Source organism: Corythoichthys intestinalis, chromosome 19 (genome assembly GCF_030265065.1).
Source record: "Corythoichthys intestinalis isolate RoL2023-P3 chromosome 19, ASM3026506v1, whole genome shotgun sequence".
Lineage (NCBI taxonomy): Eukaryota > Metazoa > Chordata > Actinopteri > Syngnathiformes > Syngnathidae > Corythoichthys > Corythoichthys intestinalis.
Genome location: NC_080413.1, coordinates 4,249,058 through 4,264,832, shown reverse-complemented (window position 1 = coordinate 4,264,832; position 15,775 = coordinate 4,249,058). Strand labels below are relative to the sequence as shown.

At 40.4% G+C, this 15,775-nt stretch overlaps 2 protein-coding genes across 9 annotated transcripts in view; both read right to left on the bottom strand.

Moving 5' to 3' along the window:
- Positions 1-6,475, bottom strand: part of LOC130907290 (disheveled-associated activator of morphogenesis 1-like) — a 100,134-nt gene extending 93,659 nt beyond the window's left edge. Inside the window, exon 1 of one of the 2 annotated variants that reach the window (XM_057822179.1) lies at positions 6,329-6,475. The gene's annotated coding sequence lies outside the window, so the exon portion shown is untranslated. The remainder of the gene's footprint in view (positions 1-6,328) is intronic. The other variant, XM_057822180.1, reaches the window with a different exon arrangement.
- A 3,387-nt stretch (positions 6,476-9,862) lies between these two features.
- ppp1r13bb (protein phosphatase 1, regulatory subunit 13Bb) overlaps positions 9,863-15,775 on the bottom strand; it is a 54,897-nt gene continuing 48,984 nt past the window's right edge. For 2 of the 7 annotated variants that reach the window (XM_057822875.1, XM_057822876.1), the window contains 6 exons: positions 14,343-15,130; positions 14,126-14,257; positions 13,902-14,035; positions 13,681-13,847; positions 13,381-13,580; positions 9,863-12,006 (listed from right to left, as the gene is read on the bottom strand). In XM_057822875.1, the coding sequence (XP_057678858.1) occupies positions 11,965-12,006; positions 13,381-13,580; positions 13,681-13,847; positions 13,902-14,035; positions 14,126-14,257; positions 14,343-15,130 (1,463 nt within the window). In that variant the 3' untranslated portion in view covers positions 9,863-11,964. The remainder of the gene's footprint in view (positions 12,007-13,380; positions 13,581-13,680; positions 13,848-13,901; positions 14,036-14,125; positions 14,258-14,342; positions 15,131-15,775) is intronic. The other 5 variants (XM_057822877.1, XM_057822880.1, XM_057822878.1 and 2 more) reach the window with 3 other exon arrangements.

Here is a 15,775-nt window from a genome sequence, read left to right as displayed (position 1 = left end):
GACATAAGGCAATCGCGGTGGGCTCAGCTGCACCACCGGCGCTAAATGACATCCGCCGTTGAGAGATTCATTAGGCCCCCCTCGCTCACCCCCCCGTGGTGCTGCCTTAATGCAGGCCAACCATGAAGGACGGGCGGGCGGCACCCCCTCGACTCTTTGTAATTGGAACGCTCTCAGTCCATTAACCCGCTTAGTCCGTTTATGAACGCTGACGGGCAGGAACAGGTACAAAAAGCTAACTTTTAAGTTCGTAAGAGTGAGCAGTACAGACATGAGACTAATCGAGGGCGTCGGTCCGAATGTCTCGCATCGCTGTGGGCAAAACAAGAGCCAAAGATTTATAGTGTCAACAGTAATCTTGTCACGATACTAACATTTCCAACTCGATATCAATGTACTAAAAAAAGATAAAATAACATTTTCAATACTAAGTAAATAAAAAAAACAAAATGGTTATCTTTATTAACTCTTTCAATATTTTCTCCACAAGTGGTCATTATTTTTAAGGGGAATTTTGACTAAACAAAAAAATCCTCAAATTGCCCCAAAGTAACAAGGCACTGACCCAAAAATACAGGAAGTGGCCTGGGAATGCCCCAAAAAGTCATCACAAAGTAATCCCAAATTGACCCATAAATGCTCCAAAACCAACAGAAAGTGACCCAGAAAGTACCATAAACCAATAGGAATTGATCCAAAATGTACAGAAGTGACCTGGAATGCCCCACAATGTACTGGACCTGACTCAAAATCAAAAGAAAGTGACCTGTAAGTACCCTAAAACTAACGAGAAAGTGACCCAAAATACAGGATGTGACCTAAGAATGCCCCAAAATCACCACAAAGTAATCGCAAATGGACAAATGGACTCATAAATGCCCCAAAACCAACTGGAACTGGCCCAAAAATTCCCTAAAATCAACAGAAAATGATCCAAAATATACACAAGTAACCTGGCTGGAATGCCCTGAAATGTGCTGGAACTTACTCAAAATAAACAGGAACTGATCTAGGAATGCCAAAACATCATCAGAAAGTAAGACAAAATCAACAAAGTGACCCGTAAGTGTGCCAGAAGCAACGGAAGTGACCGGAAAATGCCCCGAAACCAACAATGAACACGAAATGACCCAGAAAAGCACTAAAATCACCAAGAAATGAACTAAAATGTACCAAAACGAAAGTATCCTAAAATTGGCAAAATAGTGACCCAAAATGTACAGGATGTGACTGTGAAATGTCCCAAACCCAACCGAAAGTGACACAAAACCAACAATGACCTTGAAGCAACTCAGAAATGTCCTAAAATCCCCAAGAACTGAACCAAAATGTACCGAAAGTGACCTCAAGTACATTAAATAAGCAAAAAAGTGACCCAAAATGTACAGTAAGTGACCTGGTAATGCCCCAAAATCATCAGAAAGTAACCCAAAATCAACAATGCGCCAAAAACAAACGGAAGTGACCGGGAAATGCTCCAAAACCAACAATGAACGGGAAGTGACCCAGAAAAGCCCTAAAATCACCAAGAAACAAACTCAATTGTACCAAAAGTGACTTAAAGGATCCTAAAATTACCAAAATAGTGAACCAAAATGTATAGGGTGTGACTCTGAAATGCCCAAACCCAACCAAAAGTGACCCGAAATTAATAGAACGTGACCTGGAAATGCCCCAAAACCAACAATGACCAGGAAATGACCCAGACCCAGAACTGCCCTAAAATCACCAAGAAATAAACCAAAATGTACCAAAAGTGACCCAAAGCACCTTAAATAAGCAAAAAAAGTGATCCAAAATGTACAGTAAGTGACCCGGGAATGTGCCAAAATCTTCAGAAAGTACTCCAGAATCAACAAAGTGACCCGCAAATGCGCTGAAAGCAACCAGAACTGAACAGGAAATGCCCCAAAACAAACATTGACCAGGAAATGACCCAGAAATTGATCCAAAGTATCCTAAAATTGTCAAAGCAGTGACCCAAAATGTACACTAAGCAACCTTGAAATGCCCCAAAGCCAACTGAAAGTGACCCGAAATGTACAGTAAAAGACCTGGGAATACCCCAAAATGTACAGAAAGTAACCCAATATTAACAAAGTGACCTGTGAGTGCGCCAAAAACAACTGAAAGTGACCCAGAAAAGCCCTAAAATCACCCAAAAAAAAAAAAAAACCTGACCCAAAGCACCCTAAAATTAGTAAAACACTGACCCAAAATGTACAGTAAGTGGCTGGGAATGCCCCAAAATCATCACAAAGTATTCCAGAATCAACAAAGTAACCCATAAGTGCGCCAAAAACAAACGGAAATGACCGGGAAATGCCCCAAAACCAACAATTAACAGGAAGTGTCATAGCATGTATTTGACTTTCCTATATATGAATTAAAATTTAAGACTTTGAAGGTAAATTGTTGTCTATAAATGTTGTAAAGCAATAAAACAAAAAAAATGAATGAAATGAACAATAAATATATTTTTTTATAATGAGTCAATTATTTTTCGAGCAGATCATGTGACTAGCACCTTAGAGACTGTCATTTTCTTTGCTTAACCAAAACCACCTGAGGACAGAAGAGACTAAAGACACTAATTACCACTGGGCGTACCATATTCCATGGATAAGAAAGCTGTCCAAAATTTCAATGTAAACTTGTGCATTTATTGAAGATTTAACCGTAGCCATCTCCCCAGTGTCTTTGCCTGATATGCAGCCCCATATCTTCAAGGACTGAGGGAAATTTTGATGTTTTCTTCAGGCAGTCATCTTTGTAAATCTCACTGGAACGGCACCAAACAAAAGTTCCAGCATAATCACCTTGTCCAATGCAGATTCTTGGCTCTTGACACGTTGTCCAATGCAGATTCTTGACTCTTGACCGAGACTGGTGATTCCATACTTTTTGCTAGGGGTTGTATGAAGGAACTATTCACTATTCAACTATTCAAACTACTGACAATTTTCCACAATAGAGGGCACTCATGCTCTTTGGGCAAATGATCCTTTATTTCTATAATACTTTTCTCTCGCCATGATTTAAAAAAATATATATTTCTTTGGCTTAATATGGTCACATAATAGCTTATTGTACAGTATAGTAATGATAGTTCATAAAGATAACTTTGTGCTGAGGGACAAAAATTACCATTGTTTAGCAAAAAAAATCTAACATCCTAAGCACTTACTCACAATGTTACTTATTACTTGAGTATTCTTTTCACCCAATGCTCTTTTCACGCTACTCTTACTTATGTAACATTTTTGGCTAATCTACCCACCTCTGTGCACAAGTATAGGTATTGTAGTTTCCTAATTTTGTCACGTCAGCGGAGTGCTCTGCTTCATTTTTTAATTTTGTTTTGTCACAGCAAAGGACACTTTTATTTGAAACATATTGACATGACAAGGAATGAGACTTGTTCATGGGAAAGAATTGCCCCATATCATCAAGGACTGAGGGAATTTTGATGTTTTCTTCAGGCGGTCATCTTTGTAAATCTCACTGGAACAGCACCAAACAAAAGTTCCAGCATCATCACCTTGTCAACCGTCAAGAATCTACATTGGACAGGCTGTCAAGAGTCAAGAATCTGCATTGGTCAAGCTGGGATGCCTGTATGTACGAGCATGGTCTAAACTACTATCTGAGCATATATCTTGTAAATTAATTTTACTGCTGACACTGCATTTCGGGGTCATCAACATGTTTTGCCCCCCTGCCACAAAATACAAACTCCACCTCTGACCAAAAGTGACTCAAAGTATCGTAAAATTAGCAAAACAGTGACCCAAAATGTACCGGATGTGACCTTAAAATGCCACAAAACCATCTAAAAGTAAGAAACAGTGACCCAAAACTGCCTGCCATTGACAACTATAACATTCCAATTCATCTAACCATGGAAATACAGGTTTTAAATGCTCCTCCATCACTGCTATTGCCGTATTGACACTTTTGACAACTGGAACAACCACGTCCGCTAAATCGGTATGAAGGTAGGTAAGCTCTCTCACAAGGCGGAGGTCCACTACAAGCACGTACAAGCCCTCCACACAGGCGTTGAACTCAAATGATTGAGAGCGTTTTAATTCCGGGGAATGCGAGCGCTCGCTGATAACCGGCTGGCTGAGAATAAGCCGACCCCCGGAATGATTGCACTGCTGTAATCTCTGACCCCGATGCAACTGGATTCATCACATAAATATTTTTCCCCACTGCTTTTGTGTTGTTATAAATGTTGAAAAAATAATATGGTAGCTTTAGCTTTAAATGGCTTTTGATTATTCCATTTTTTTGTAATGTTGGTTGAGAAAATACTTTTGTTTTTAATTGAACGCTCATGAAATGATTGCAGAGCTGAAACGAATATTCGAGCAACTCGATTTTAAAAAATGATCCGAGTAAATTTATTCACCTCGATGAATCGCTTAATTTTGCCAGTTTTGCCCGGACTACTTTTAATGCGGGACAACCCGCTGACGTCACGTGCTCAGAGGAAGAAGCAATAAATAAAAATAAAAAAAACTTACTGCAGCCGACATCCGCTACAAACTACGCAGTCGTTGCTAAAAACTACGCCCGCATGATGCTAGTGTGGTAGCAAGTAGTGTCCGATGCGTCTCAGATATCGCATGCATGTAGGACTAGATGCGAAATGACAGACTCGGCCGCGTCTGGGCAGCGTTAGTAAACAGCCGCCATCTTTAAGCAGTGGACTTCTCATCACTAATAAATATAACGTTACTGTCACTCGCTCACGTAACGTTAGCCCTTCGGAGGGCTAGGTTTCTATTGATTATGACCACTGTCGATGCGTGGCTAACGTGTCTTACATACAGGCTTTATTTAATCTGTAAAAACACAGCGCTGTAGAGGGATGAGGGTGTACAATTAAAACATAATAAAGCTAACTGTCAGTTTTAGCTCAGTAGTCATCGCTGAATAAAACACCAAGTAGCACTGGTCCATAATGTGCTCCAATACAGCAGGTTTTGAACACTGTAAAAACTCAAAATCCTATCAGTACTTACAGTTTAGACTAACTTAAAACTTAACTAGAACTTAAAAATAGCTTGACACGAATGGAAATTAAATTGAAACACGTGGGAAAAACACGTAACTTTCAAGTGGTGTGTGTTATCAAGTGTAATTACATTTTTAGGAAAGAAATATTTTGTTTTTTTTTATAAGATCTAGAAGTTTTTTGTGTGAAAGCAGTGAATTTTTTTTTTCTGGTCACATCTGAGATGCGATTGTTGGCAGTTTTCAGCAATGTACATCAAAAATAAAGACATCGATTGACTGAAAATGGTTCAATATTGGATTAAATGTCTTTTTTTCCTCATGTATATTTATAAATGCTCTTTACCTAATAAAAAAATGTTTTATCCGATTACTCGATTAATCGATAGAATTTTCAGTTGATTACTCTACTAAAATATTCGATAGCTGCAGCCCTAAATGGTTGTTGTGTTCATTAAATTTCATTTTACGAACTTTAAAACAATTGTCAAGAAAAAAATGGTGGAATTGAAGAACTTCCACAAGGTTGACTTACATCTTGCTACCTAAACAAACAAACAAACAAACAAAAAAACATGAACACAACTCATTTCAGGTCATTCACTGCCGTTGACGGTGCTAGACGTCCAATCCATTTGAACTGAGAATCCAATTCAAAAGGGTTCATCCATCGCCGTCAACAGCAGTCAATTTAATCAATACAAGCAAACTCTTTCCAAATTTAAAGGCCAAACTCCAAATCCGATCAATTTTCTAGCCAGTTTTTTTTACTTTGGAAGCCATTAAAACACATTAAATGCAGCCTACAACAGGTGCATTAGCATGGAATTAAACATGCATAAAAGCTTACACGTCAATATCTATAAAAACCACATAAAATGCATTAGTTGCATGCTTAACCGTTGCAGTATTGTTCGTCTATTTGGTTGGAATGACACCCAAAAGTCTGAATTTGAATGTTTGCTACCAGGAAATAGACGGTGACACCTTGATGTTCATTTGGCATTGGTTATATTCGAGCTTCAGCTATTTTTTTAAAATATGTTTTAACCTATGAAAGTTTCAAACACCAAACAAACACTTTAAACGCCAGCGACAGAATTTATTGGATAAAAATAAATAAATAAAAAATCGGTAAAAGAAGCTCCGCGCAAGGTGAGACGGTCGACCAGCCAAGACAAGCCGGCCGGGAGCGACTGACCGCCGGCCACGGACATCCCCGACGACCGCGTCGCCCTGGAGCTGCGATAACACACCGGTTGCTGCCGGTTCGCAAATGAATATACAAAAGGGCTTCTCTTACCGCGTTTTGTTGAACATTCTCCTCCGCGAGCTCACCGGGCGGGTAGAAAAAGTCAAGGCGAACACGGGAGAAAGAAGTCAGGCAGGCGTGATGGTTTTAATCGACTGCTTGCCTGCGAAGTGGCTTGCTTGGACTGCCGAGCGTGATGTCATCGACATGATGGACGCCGACCTGCGCATGCGCTAATCTGGATCATAAGGAAGTAGAATGTAAACAGTTCACTCAGCGGTCACTTTATTAGCTACACGTGGACATACAAATTGGGTATTAATGCGCAATATATTCGAGTTTTTTTTTTTTAATGCAAAAGATGATTATGAATTCGAGTTTTTGAGGTTGTTGTTTTTTTTTGCCAAAAAGGAAATCTAGCAAACCGGTTAGTCAATACAGGGTACCCCGGGTTAACATGAACCCTTTAAGTAACTCTAGAAATACCAGCTAAATTTCAAAATAACTAACCAAAAAACGTGTTATGCATGTTAAAAAATAAATTATAAAAAATAAGAATTACTCTACTTATTGTCAATGCTGGTGGATAGTGAAAAAGGTGGACAGAGTATGCCGGCTTGTTCACAAGGGAGACACAAGAGTTCTTGTTTTGCTGATGTTTACTGTACTTTTACTTTTAAACCCCAGACACATCGTCGAACACTTTGGCCTGCTAGTGAACAAACAGGTAAGTCGATGTGACTTCTGAAGCTTATTTAGAGCTTGATTTCAGCAATTTAGACGAGGTTGAGCTGCTTATGCTACAACGTTGCTTGCTGGATTGCACTATAGTTCCTTAGTAGAAAACAAAGCGACCTGATTAATTGCAGTGAGCGCACACCCAAACTTCACAAATTTCAATTTAACTTGTAAACAAATGATTAGTCCCAACAATTGTACAATGACGACAGGAAAATCAAAAAAACATTGCACGCAAAAACAATATATTGCTTTCATGTAAATTTTCAATTAACCATAGTGAGACAACAGCTCCCCTTATTGGTGAAACAAATATTTGCATGGGAACTTAACATGCTAGACGGGAAAATGCTGTGCTCAAACACACACTGTAGCATACACAGTTACACGATTAAAAAAATGTATACTGTAAATATAATACTCTTTTCACCAGGTTTGCACAGACTGCAGCAGGGATTTTGCATCACTGCTCCACACAGATCTTCTCTAGATCAATCAGGTTTCTGGACTGTCACTGTAAAACACGGAGTTGAGCTTCCTCCAAAGATTTTCTATTGGGTTTAAGTCTGGAGACTGGCTAGGTCCTTCCATGACCTTGATATGCTTTTTACAAAGCCACTCCTTGGTTATTCTGGCTGTCGGCTTCGGGCGATTGTCATGTTGGAAGACCTAGTCACGACCCATTTTCAGGCCTCTAACCTGAGGGAAGGAGGTTATTCCCCAAAACCTCAAAATACCCTGGTCATCCTCTCATTTGTACAGTGCAGTCGTCCAGTCCCATGTGCAGAAGCACCCCAAAACCATGATGCTATCACCCCCATGCGTCACAGAAGGGATGGTGTTCTTCCGATTGTACACATCTTCCTCCAAACACGTCGAGTGAAATTAAGACCAAAAAAATTATATTTTGATCTCATCATGACCACTAAACCTGCTCCCATGAGTCTTCTGCATCATCCAAATGGTCATTGGCAAACTTAAGACGGGCCTCGACGGGGAACCTTCCATGCCATGAATGATTTTAAACCATGACGGCTTGGTGTATTACCAACAGAAACCTTGGAAATGGTCCCAGCTCCTTCCAGGTCATTGACCAGCTCCTCCTGTGTAGTTCTTGGCTGATTCCTCACCATTCTTAGGATCATTTAGACCCAACGAGGTAGATCTTGCATGGAGCACCAGTTTGAGGGAGACAGTCATGTTTAGCTTCTTCCATTTTCTAATAATTGCTCTAACGGTGGATCCAGGGGTTCATTTGTGTCGGATCCTGCCGAAACAAGATCCGGCACTTCTTGATTTCAGCCTACCTGTGTTCCGGGACTTATTTGGGCAGATCCGGTACCTCTCGTGTATAGAAGATAATAATATAAAAATATTTTTTTTAAATGTATAAAATTATAATATGCATACATTTATTTACAGAACAAATCCCAATAATTGCATGTTGTTTATAAAAATTTAACGTCATTTGAAAGAGTCTGAGATTGATGCGCTGAAAAGCTGGAACAACAAATCACGCCCCTGACATTTAAAAAAAACAACTTTGGAAATTTGCGGCATTTGGGGAGCAAGCAGCCAGGATCAAATGGTATTTCAACATGCCAAAAAGACAGTTGCATTGACTGTGTTTTTTCACAAAAAAAAGATGGTTCAAAACGAGTCAGAAAAGCAACAACCGGCGATGAGGGCAGCTGCAGTGATCATGCTAACGGGTGCAGCAGGAGGCTAGCGCCGCGGACAGCCAGCCAAGCCGGGGCAGGAGGCTGCTACCGTGGCAGCAGCTGGTCAAGTTCAGCGCCACCCGAAGTAGGAGCGAGCTACAGTGCCAGCAGTCAGCCAGGTGGACCGCCAACAGTCGGAGCAACAGGCCAGTACCATTATGGGAAATTCAGGTTTCGGCTCCACAATTTGTAAGGTGGTGGGAACTTTTTGGGCCAGAGAAAACGGGGGATGAAACTCACAAAAGAATGGGTTTATGGGTTTGTGTTATTTATTGTAATCTCAGAATGTTTTTTTAAAAAAATGTTTTATAAGTTAGACCTGTTGAGAAACTAATTGCTGACTGTGTACTGTAAGTCTCACCTGTTGTTATGTGGGCAATTGCCCGTGCTGTGCAGTGTATAGCCTAAATCAGGGGTTTTCAACCCAGTCCTCAAGGCACACTGTGGGTCCTGGTTTTTGTTCCAGCCGATCCAGCAGAGACAGTTGAACCAATGAGGCTTCTGCTAAAACAAGCCACACCTGACTGCAATCAACTGATTGCACTTGTAAAACACCAGATTGGGGAAAAAGTGTTGTCATCTTGTTTGGTAAGAATGAAATCCTGCACCCACAGTGTGCCTTAGTGGAATAGGTTGGGAACCCCTGGCCTAAATAACTGTAAATTGTTGTCATGACATTTATACCATGGATATTATCTGAAATTAAGGCTTGTAAGTACGACAGCATGGCAAGTGGGCATTTGCGTGTTGGTTTCAGCACCATTTTTAGCGTATGTTCCGGGACCTGTGCCCGTCTCGTCATCCCTGCGCTGTCATATGTACTTTGCGTTCCGGCACCTTATGATTTACAAATTAAGCACTGGGTTGATATTATATCACCAAGCTGCTTGGCAATTGCCCCATAACTCTTTCCAGCTTTGTAGAGGTCCACAATTCCGTCTCTGGTGTCTTTGGACAGGTGCTTACGTGCAGCTAACCGCCTCAAACAGGTCAAAAAGTCAGACTCAAAAACTCCACCTCCACTCTACTTATTTAGGAGTGGAGGTGGACTTTTTAAAGTTGACTAATAGGTCTTTGAGGCTCACAATTTTAGCTAATAGACAGGTCTTCAAATACTTATTTGCAGCAGTATAATACAAATAAATTGTTAATATCGTTACACTGTGATTTCAGGATTTTTGTTTTTAGTTAGTCTCTCACAGTGGACAAGCACCTAGTACTTTCTTGTAATAAAATAATTCACTGATACTTGCGCGCCCCCTGGCGGCACAAATAAAATCCACACTCGAGTCATGCCAGAGCTTCACTTTTATTGTTCACATTTACAGATGTTTGTATTTGTGTGGAGTACAGCATTAATAAGAGGAAATCCCACCTCGTCCTTACGGCAAACAAACAACGGTAGGACGCTCCTCTGGTTATGTACAGCTTTTAAATCCAGAAAAATGAAGCCGCTGGAGGATGAAAACACACTGTGGAGTTTCAGGTAACCGGCATGTACCACAACGTACATGCGCGGGAAGGTAATACAGGAACGGAAAGTGAGTCTCGGAACAGGTCGTGTTTGGTTCGTCGCTCCCGGAACGTAAAAATAGGAACACTCGAGTGTTATCGGCGTCGGTCCTGAGATTGGAAGGCTTGTGAGAGAACACTATTGAAATTGAAGTCAGGTGCCTGTGTTTGTTAATTGACAGCGAGAGACGTCCAAAATTGCAGCTAGTGAATGAACGTGATTAGAAAATGTCTTTCTCGAATTTTTGTGGTTGTTTAACTATCTAAGGAGAAAACATTGAAAGCCATATATTTGGAAACAAACCATTTTTGGTGGTTAAAAACAGACAGAAAATGTGTTTTAACCCCTTGAGGGTTGAATTTATATTTAGCAAATGTACATAAAGCATTGGAGGAATGCATGAAAATAGTATTCATAAAAGTAATGCTAAATATAGAATATTAATACAGTTAAAAATGAGAAAATCCTAAAACCATAAAAGGGCAATAAAAATTGATCATTAAATAAGTATATGAAAAAAATTATATTTTGGAAATAAAAATTAAAAAAAATAATTTGCTCATTTTTATTTTTCATGTTTTGACAAAAATATTTTATTTTATTTTTTATTGTCCAAGTTTCTTCTACAATATTTCTTTTATTAGTTTTTAGTAAAGAGAATACGAAAATAAAAATCATAAAAAGAAAATTTATTTTTTAAAAAAGTGAAAATTGAATATATGTTGAAAAGATTAAAAATTAATATATTTCGGAAATTAAAAAAGGAGCAATTTATTCAGAAATTGCTCATTTTTCATATGGATTTTCAGAAAATATTTTCTTTAGCATTTTTTTAAAACTATTTTTTCTTTTATGACTTAAAAAATATATTGAAAATCATAAAAAGAAAATTAAAATGTATTTCAGAGAAAAATGTATTCATAATTTGCTCCTTTTAAATTTATATTTTCAAAGAAAAATATTTCCTAAAATATGTTTATTTAAAAATAATTGCCTAAGTTTCTTCCCTTTTTTTTAATTACAATTTAAAAAATCCTAAAAAAAAAAAAAAAATCATAAAACGATAAATAAAAATACTGAAAATTAGTTTAAAATATATGTTTAAAAAATGTAAAATATTTATGAAATATAAATAAGGAGCAATTTAATAATTATTTGCTCTTTTTATTCCCCACCCCCAAATTATTTCCTTGAATATTTATTTTTAATTGTCTTCCTTTTCTTTTAAAACTAAAAAAAAAAAATTCCGTTTTTTTTTTTTTTTTTTAGGATTTTCCAAGTTAGAGTTGTAATTTTCAATGTCATTTTCTATATTTTGTTTAGTTTTTATGATCATTATTTTCATGTACTTATGTATTTCCCCAAAGCTTTTCTACATATATTTGTTAAATGCAAATCCAAGCTTCAAGCATTTAAAAAAAAAAAAAAGAAAAAAGACAAAAACGCAATTAAATGTCACTTCGGCAACATGGCACCGTTACTGTTGCTCTGTTGACTCATACTGACCCACGAGAAAGTTGAGAGAAAAAAAAAAAAGGAAATACTGCAACGAGTCAGGTTACCTTTAAAAGATCTGCACTTTGGAACGGGTGCAAACGGTAGAGTGAGGATTTGGAGTGCTTGTCTAAAAAGTGTAAATAGGAATGAAAACGGACACCGGGAGAAGATCCATGAGGCTCATTTGTTCGCTGCTCTTGCTTCTTAGGAGTGCTGCGTTACGCCAAAGTGCGCTGGCGAGGTTTGATCCGAGGGTAGAGCTGCCAAAAAAACAAACAAACAAAAAAAATCAAAGAAAAGGAAAACATTATTTTGAAATAGTTCTGTGTATCGCAAATAGAGCTGAAACAATTGCTCGAGAATTTTCTCCGCCTCAAGAAATCGTTTAATTTCGCCAGCTCGAAGCGTGTTAACGTAGTACCCAAAAAAAAATGCCAAAGGGCAAAAAAAATGTCACATGCTAAAATCCATTTTGCCACATACCAAAAAATGCCACATAGCAAAAAAAAAAAAAAAAAAGCCACATGGCAAAATAAATTTTGCCACAAAGCAAAAAAAATGCCACATAGCAAAAAAATTGCAACATGCCAATATCCATTTTGCCACACACCCAAAAAATGCCACATGCCAAAATCCATTTTGCCACATACAAAAAAAAAATGCCACATAGCAAAAAAAATGCCACATGCAGAAATCCATTTTGCCACATGGCAAAAAAAATGCCAAATGCCACATGCCAAAATCCATTTTGCCACATACCCAAAAAATGCCATATGGCAAAGTCCTTTGTGCCACATACAAAAAAAATGCCACATGCCAAAATCCATTTTGCCACATACCCAAAAAATTGCCACATGGCAAAATCAATTTTGCCACATGGCAAAAAAAAAAAAAATGCCACATGCCAAAATCCATTTTGCCATATGGCAAAAAAAATGCCACATGGCAAAATTAATTTTGCCACATGGCAAAAAAATGCCACATGCCAAAATTAATTTTGCCACATGGCAAAAAAATGCCACATGCCAAAATCCATTTTGCCACATACCAAAAAATGCCACATGGCAAAAAAATGCCACATTCCAAAATCCATTTTGCCACATACTAAAAAAAATGCCACATGCCAAAATCCATTTTGCCATATGGCAAAAAAAAATGCCACATGGCAAAATTAATTTTGCCACATGGCAAAAAAATGCCACATGCCAAAATTAATTTTGCCACATGGCAAAAAAATGCCACATGCCAAAATCCATTTTGCCACATACCAAAAAATGCCATATGGCAAAAAATGTCACATGCTAAAAGCCATTTTACCACATACCAAAAAAATTCCACTTAGCAAAAAAAATGCCACATAGCTGAAAAAAATGCCACATGCCAAAATCCATTTTGCCAATAAACCAAAAAAATGTCACATGGCAAAATCAATTTTGCCACATACCAAATACCACTTTTCGTTCTCGCTGTCTCTCCCCCATTAACCGCGAAAAATGAGGGATCACTGTATCACACCCCTACAAATATGTAAGCTACAATGGCGCTTCTGTTGCAGCGGCACTACATCTTTCATAAATGGACTTATATCACGGTATAAAATTCAATTTTAGTTGAAAGTGTTGACGGTCAGGTACCCCCAGCAAGTTGCGAGGAACGTAGCCCTCCGTGTCTTCCAGTTGCGCCCACCACCACTCCGTCTCGCTGTCGTCCTGCCGCCGCAGGACAGTGACGGCGTCGCCCTCTGCGAAAGACAGCTCGTCCTGGTTCTGAGCTTCGTAGTTCCACAGCGCGTACACCGTGCCCTTGTTCATGACACCCATCTTTTCCTGAACACCTACGCCAGAAAGACAGAAGAAATGACGTTCATTAGCTAGCAATGGCATCCAGTGTGCTAAATGAGAGTCCTGTTCGAGCGTCTATGATCCGGTATTTACCGTATAAGAACTGTGAACACTGGATGTAACCCTCCTCCATTTCCTCGCACTTGTCAGCCGCCGTCTCCACGTCGCTGATGGTGCTAGCGAAAATGGCGGCCCCCGACTCTACTAGCAACTTGCACAGGTGGACGCTGTTGCACGAGGCGGCGCAGTGGAGCGGAGTCCTGCCACGGAACGATTTGTCAGTACGTTATAGTACTGCGTTTCTGAGTACTCACCATCCGTCGCTGTCGGCCGCATTGACGTTGACGCCGAAATCCAGCAGGAACTTGACGATGTGGTGGTGTCCGGCGCATACGGCGTTATGCAGCGGGGTGATGCCCTCGTCGTTGGGCGTGCTGGGGTTTTCCACCTGGTACCAAGGAAGCCAGTTTCTGCACTGTTAGGCATGCCTAAAAGCCTTCAATCTTCGTCACTACTTCCGATTACAACAGTACTACACCTCATAGATGATCCTCTGGACCAGGTCGAACTCGCCCTCTAGTGACGCGTCTAATAGGAGAGCCAGAGGGTTGAATTTGACGCGGTAGCCGTGGCCAGTGCGCTCAGACTCGGGTTTCTTTAGGTTTGTGCGCTTTGGAGAGAAGAAATGAGCTGTTTCAGTGCCATTGACGGCGGTCGAGAGTCCAAAAACCAACGATCGGTCATCGAGGACTTACTGACGGTTGGGTCAGCGCGATACCGCTCTCCTCCGGAGACGTTACCTCCAGCACGGGGCTCGGTAAAGTTTTCGAGCTTTCCAAGTTGTTATTGTTGTCGTCGTCCTCGTCCTCTTCAGGTCCTTCGTCTTCGGCGGGGTCCAAAAGTCCTTCAGGAGGAGGAGGCAGCGGCCGGTTGTCGTTGGGGTCGACGGGCGACGCCTCCGACCCCGGTTCCTCCGCTTCGGGCGGCGGCGGTGGAGGAAGTGCGTCCAAGGGAAGGTTGCCGTTGTCCGTGTCGGCGGCCGGGTCGCGGGCCAGAAAGCCCGGCGGATTTGCCGGCTGATAAAAGGGCGTTCCGTTGCCGGCGCCGTTGCCGCCCCCCGATCCGACGCTTCCTTCGATGCCCCCCGCGAGTGTGTTGAATCTCTGGTAAAGAAGTTTTTGGATGTTGGGTCCGCTCGGGCCTTCCGGTTCCGTGATAGAGCTGCGTTTTTTCAGGGGTCTCGGAGCGTTTGCTAGCTTTTTCCGGAGCACCTCCAGGTCGGCGTCGCTTTGGTAGCGCATTGGGGAGTGTACCATTGGCGTGAGCTTGGTGGGGCTGAGCGGGCGTGGGATGTTCTCGACGCTGGGGGGAGGAGCCAACGGTTCCGTGTGGCGTAGGCCGTCCTGTTCCTCAGCGTCGCCATCTAGCGTGTCGTCGACGCCGCCGGCTGGACCCTGGAGCAACGGGAAGGCCCCTCCGGCCGGAACAAAAGGCAGGGGCGACGGGGGTGTCGAATTGGGAGGGAGGACAGGTTTCCCATAGACTGGAAAAAAAGTGTGGACAGTAAAAAGCCATTTTTCATTCCTGTCATGTTAGCAGGTGTATCCATAGTCTAGCTCAGTGGTTCTCAAAGTGTGGAATAAGTACCACCACCTCTAGTAGTGCGCAAAAGATTTACTAAATTAAATGTTCAACAACAATTTTTAATGACCGTAATTTTCGCACTATAAGGCGCAACTTACTGTACCCCGCCACCCACCAAATTTGACACAAAAATGTCATTTGTTCATAGATAAGCTGCACTGGACTTTTGACAGATGTACTCAGTTTATTATAAATAGAGTTTGGAATGTTGAGGCACCTAACGATTCAATATAAATCGATTATTGATGCCTCCTGACTCCCCAGCAATTAGCTGCTTCTAATGTTTCATACGTTACAAAAAATTTTACAAAAATTCTCTCAGGCTTAAATAAAGTACTATTTCAGTATCAAGCTAACAGTTCAAAACAGTAAAAATAAAATATATCCCTATTCTGTATCAGCAGCTTTCAACTACATTCAATTAATTTGTTGTGGATCAACATTTAATTGCTCCCGTTATTTCATAATTTCCTTCTGTCTACTTTTGACATGTGAACGTTTTCAAACTGTTTCATCATTTAAAGATAGATTCAAGTCAAGATTC